Raw genomic sequence first — 5,964 nt, forward strand, 5'->3', positions numbered from 1 at the left:
TAAAGAACCCGAAGAGGAGAGAAATAAATCCTGGGACATGTGCAGAGGCTCTGAAAGGAGGAGTGGAGATCTTCTCACACTCATCTTTTCACCCATAGCTAAGGATGGATGGCCCTCAATCAGTCTTAAACTTGCCCTGACTCGGACACTAACACATTTGCATGTTTACCTAGCAAGGCTTCTATTGTTATTCAATAAAGCAAATAAATATACATATTTAAAATATGAAAAGAAAAAGTATTGAGTTTTTTGCTTGAATTATTTTACTATTTATTAACCATGTCCTTTGAGGACCCCCCCCCCCCCCAAAAGAGATTTTGCTTGATAAAAAAAAAAAAAAAAGCAAACAGGATTTTGCCCATTTTGAGCCTGCAAATAGTGAAGACCGCTTCATTTTCCATCACAATTAGATCTCACTTTCTTTTTTAGGACATTTTTGCCAATTTGGACTTATCAAAACCTGTACACACAACATTCTTATACACACTTAATTGACTGTTTTTTACAAACATTTCCTCTCATTAAATATGAAACAAACCGATCGATTCGCCTGAGATCTTGTGAATTCTCTTCAACACACACTCACACTCACACAGTGGTTGGTTGGGCCATATATCAGTGAAGTATACCAGGACACATTGGCATTTAGTGGCGAACAATAGGACACCCCGTTCTACTTTCTCTTCTTTTGTCTCATTTTGTTTTGGCTGGATTTAGCTGCCCTGATGAGCTGAAGAATGAACACAAAGAGAGAGCAGACCCCTACATCCTTCTCACAATACGCCTACCATCATCAGAGAGAAAGTTATCACCTCAGGAGAGTACGACAGGAGAAGATGGCTTTAAGAAAAGCACTGAAGTGAGGTGAAATTAGTGAGGTAATCTCTTCAAGTTGTCAGCGGACATAAGGCAGCTATATGTAAATGTAAGAGGTGGCAAGTTAAAGTGAGTGTGTGCGTCCTCGCAAAGAGAAGGGTTTTAAGTCGGAGGGTCTTACTTTGATCTTTCCCACTTCTCTGTCCCACCTCTCCCCCCTCTGTACTTCTTTTTCTTTTTTTACCTCCTTGTAAGAAAATCAAGGCCTATTAACCCTAATCTCACTTAATGGCATATACCTCTCCTTTTGTCCTGGGCGATGGGCAACAGACTCTTTCCATTCAGCCTCTCACCCTCTTTCACGCGCCTGGCCGGACTAATCCCCTTTTGCTGCAGGGCCGATTATTCCTTGTATTTTATCATTATTCTTATGATTATAATCTGCATTCTCATTCATGCACCCCTATCCACAAGATGGAATTGCTTTTCCCCCTCTTTCATGGCTTTCACCATGCCCCGACATTGAAAGAATTGCTTTTTTTTTTCAACCGCCCGGCCTTCGGAGGGGTGCATGTCAGAGTTTGGGTCCAGGAGAGGGTGTTGTTTGTAATTTAGGTAAGTGAACTCCTTTGGTGGAAACACATTTTCTGGCCGTTTGAATATGTTGTTCACAGAGAGTGATGAATGGCGCCACACTGGCCCGTGTAAACGCATTTACCTCGACAAGCAGCGAACGAGGGAGTGGATTATAGACGGTGAGGTTGGAGAAAGAGTGTGGGCTAATTATTATGGGGCTGCCTGGTTTGATGTGAGGTTTGTTTGGGGAGTTGAATGGGGTGGGTTCAGGCAAGGCTGGGGTGAAAGAAAGGCTCCGTCCTTGTGCTGCAAAAGGGGTGCACAATTAATTATTTCAATCCGTTTGGATGCAGCCGAGCACACACACGCATGCACAAGCTTACTCTAACAGAGAACAAGATGAAAAAACAGGAAATGTGCTAAGAGATGAACTTTTGCACTAGATTCAATCAACGAACGCACACACACACACACACTGTTTCAGTAGACTAGTACTAGTTTAATTCTAAGCAGAGAGAACAACACAATATGGGAGACAGTTAAGGCTAGGTAACACTTTACAAAAAGGTTCAATTTGTTTGCATATTTGCACGTTCAAGTTTAGTCACTCAAAGTGTTCAAATGTATTGTATGTAGGAATGAACATTAATCAAGATCGATGAATGCTGTAAAAGTATTGCTCAAGGTTTGTTTATGAACATTTTGTCATCATTTACTCACCATCATGTTGTTCCAAACCTGTGTGACTTTTCTTCTTCTTCTGTGGAACAAAAAAAAAAAGATATTTTGATTTCATCTTTTGTGTTCCACAAAAGAAAGTCAAACAGGTTAAAAAAACACCATGATGTCATTGGGTAAACTATTCCTAAGGTTAACAAATGGGAACTTGTATTTAAAAATTCAATAACCATACACCTCACCCTCCACAGACATTAAAAAACTGCATGTTGTTGTATTGTTCTTTTTTAGTCTTTCTCCAAGGATTGCTGGAATCACTTTGGGAAACGTGTGGCGGGATTAACATGCACCACCCGTGGGGTCCGGCACACCCCACACTGGCACACAGGGCTCTCCGTCATGCTGCTTGACCCCCAAGCCAAGGGTTCGTCCTGGGCACCCGGAGGCAGGAGAGGGCACTTTGCCGCACCCAGTTGCTGCTCAGGGGAGGAAAGTAAAAACTGTCCAGGCCCGGTGAGAAATGGCCACCCTCCTGTCAGCAGCAGACGTGGTACAGTCCCGCTGACACCCATCCCAATGCTGACCTCGCCCAGCAGACGCCTCATCTCCTGCAAGGAAGAGCCCAGGAGCAAGATGTAGTTACGGGCCAGCACCAGCGTGGAGATTTTGGATAGGCGCCGTCCGGTTGGAGGGGCTCCAGTAGGAAGGTAAGGGTGCTGCAGTGCTCCCCCTACACCGGTGGGAGAAGAAGAGTAGGGCACCATGACCTCCCGTAAAGCATCCATGGCCACATTTAGGTCCTGCATTCTCTTCCTCTCACGGCTGTTGATCTTTCTCCGCAGCTCCTGTTGCTCCTCCGCACTAAGCTCACGGGGGGGTTTGGAAGATCTGAGAGGCCCCTGGAGACCCCCAGCATTGGAGGCTGGTCCTCCTGCTCCTGTTACCCGCACCATTCTTGGCATGAGTTGCTGCAAAGAGCCCTCACCCTGCTCTCTGCACCTAAAACCAGGCACAGCCTGCATTCTGATGCAGAAGATATTGAGAAAACATGAGTAAAACAATTGAATCAAATTGAGGAAATATCTTTGGGATGTATGTATTTAAGTTACAGTTCACTTAAAATGTTTAATAATTCAGTCATTATTTATTCACCCTCATGTCGTTCCAATCATGTATGACATTTCTTCTGAAGAATGTTTCAACTGTTTTGTCCAAAGAATTAAAGTTAATGGGGCCCAAAACAACACTGGACTCCTTTGTCAACAAAAAAACACCACTAGGACATTTTTCAAAATTTATTATTTTGTGTTCCATAGAAGAACGAAAGTCATACAGGTTTGGAATGACATATGGGTGAGTGAATGATAACAATTTTTTTTAAGTTCAGTTATCATGTTGCTCAGTCTTTCTAGTAGGCAAAGACTTTACCTTCAAGCTCTTGATCCACACACTCCAGATCTTCTTCCAGGGATCCCTAAAATAATAAAAGCAGTTCACTTCTTCAAGTCCATATTCTAGTCATAAGTTAATCTTCCTAAAAACAATAGATGTTAAGTTAGATGGTTTGCTCTCTTGCCCACGTACTGTAGTTGTCCTTTTTTAGAGATCTTTAAACTGTGGCTAACTAACACACTCCCTAACCATTGGAAGAATATGAGAGAAGTACTGCTGTAATGAGCTAATGAGTTCTTTCACTCTCTCTCTCTCTCTCGTTCTTGACGCCCCCTCATCTGCCCTCCATGCTAATGATTTGATCATCATTTCCAATGGTTAAAAACCCTGATCGTGAGCACATGCCCCATGTTTGTTGAATGGGATCTGAAGATGTCTTCATCTCAATGCAATACTGTGATAATGTCTTGCATGCATTATTGTGACATTGATTTTCAGCTACTGAATGAGGAAGCAAATGAACAAGTGAGCCAACAAACAGAAGGCCTAATGATTCTCCTCACAGGTGGCACACCGGACATACCCAGGGCAAGACTGATTGTAAAACATATAAGCAACGTAATTGTCTCTCTTACCAAACTATTGACACACTTTCATTTAGCCTCCCTCTAAATGTGAGAGGAAGGAAGAGACGCAAACAGAAAGCATGTTGTTCACGTTGAGAGCGGGAGGTGAGAACATAGAATCTCCTGTTTGTCTCGCAGGGGTGAGAGGAGGGTAAGAAGGTTGCGGCACCCGGTCCCGGTGAATGGTATCATGGCATCCATGCGCACATACTCGTAGGCTCAGACAGGAAAGGGAATTTAAAGAGCAATCGCAACGCCAGGCACCTGCAGGGCAACAGAACACAACCTGCCAGTGTGTTGGTGTGTGTGGAAGTGTGTGTGCTTCTAGCTGACCTATAAAAGACAGCCTGTGATGGATTAGAGCTGGGATGTTCGTCAGCTGTATGTTTGTGAACGTGTGTGTGAAAAGAAACGGCGGCCGAAAGGAGGGAGGGCGAGAAGAGAGGGCCGAAAGGGACACCTGCTCTGACACAGAGACAGAGAGAAGAGATGAAAAAGAGAGGGAAAGAAAGAACCTGGTGTCCACCCGCAACACTGCCCCCCTCCCGCTCACTCCGTCCTTCCTTCCAGCTTGTGGGGGGTTGAATGGGGTGGCGCATTGCCGGGGGGCTCACATCCGTATCCCCTGCCCCCAGCGCCCATTGCCTCCGTGGGTTTCATAGTGAGGCTGGAGCGGGTCAGGGACCGGTGGAGCCAGACAGTGGGGGAGATGAGGGCTGTCTTTGTCGGGGTCAGAGTGTTCTCCGTCTGGGCCAAGCCGGCAAGCTTGGGCTGGGTCTCTGGAGCTGCACCTGGGGGTTCAATCAGCTCATTCACACCAAGCCTGTTTCCTGTAGTTACCAGTAAAACGCCTGACTGAGGTGGTATTCACTTGGCACCACTGGGGTTCCCATCACTGAGACACACACACATGCACGATAGCTTAATGCAATCATGTGAAAACGTTTTTCAACTGCCCTCATGCAAATTAAAAAGGAAAGCAAATGTTTTTTTTCTAATCTCTATACAAGTATGGATTGCTGTAGATTACCAAACCACAAATCGTTTTTCTGCTTATATATATAATATATATAAATATATGAAATATTGGAGCGGGTCAGGGACCGGTAGAGCCAGGCAGCGGGGAGATGAGGGCTGTCTTTGTGGGGGTCAGAGTGTTCTCAGTCTGGGCCAAGCCGGCGAGATTGGGCTGGGTCTCTGGAGCTGCTTTTATATACTGTATTATATATATATAATACAGTATATAAAACAGTATATATAGTATATATATATATATATAATGCACACACACACACACACCGGCCACTTTATTAGGTACACCTTGCTTTTGTCTTCAGAAATGCCTTAATTATTAAGGCATAGATTCAACAAGGTGTTCGGAAGAGATTATGATCCATATTGATATGATAGCATCATGCAGTTGCTGCAGATTTGTCAGCTGCACAGCCATGATGCTAATCTCCTGTTCCACCACATCCCACATTCTCTGTTGGATTGAGATCTGCACTGTGGAGGCCATTTGAGTATAGTGAACTAACTTGTTGCAAGAAACCAGTTTGAGTGTTACATGGTGCATTATACTGCTGGAAGTAGCCATCTGAAGATGAGTACACTGTGTTCATAAACAGATGCACATGGTCAGCAACAATACTCAGGTGTTTAAATTATGCTTGGTTGGTACTAAGGGGCCCAAAGTGTGCCAAGAAAATATCCCCCACACCATTACACCACCAGCACCAGCCTGGACTGTTGATACAAAGGTCGGATGGATCCATGCTTTCATGTTGTTTATGCCAAATTCTGACCCTTCCATCAAAATGTTGCAGCAGAAATCAAAACTCATCAGACAAGGCAACACTTTTCAGTAAAACTTTAC

General features: G+C 44.3%; 1 protein-coding gene across 1 annotated transcript; it reads right to left on the minus strand.

Annotated features, from left to right (window-relative positions):
* Positions 1–2,384: 2,384 nt before the first annotated feature.
* On the minus strand, positions 2,385–3,092 carry olig1 (oligodendrocyte transcription factor 1; the record flags this gene model as incomplete). The annotated part of the gene is made up of 1 exon (XM_079821628.1): positions 2,385–3,092. One exon carries the CDS (start codon positions 3,090–3,092, stop codon positions 2,385–2,387), a length of 708 nt encoding a protein of 235 aa, XP_079677754.1.
* Between the last annotated feature and the right edge of the window lie 2,872 nt (positions 3,093–5,964).

This window comes from Gobio gobio (assembly GCF_949357685.1).
Source record: "Gobio gobio genome assembly, chromosome: 7".
NCBI lineage: Eukaryota > Metazoa > Chordata > Actinopteri > Cypriniformes > Gobionidae > Gobio > Gobio gobio.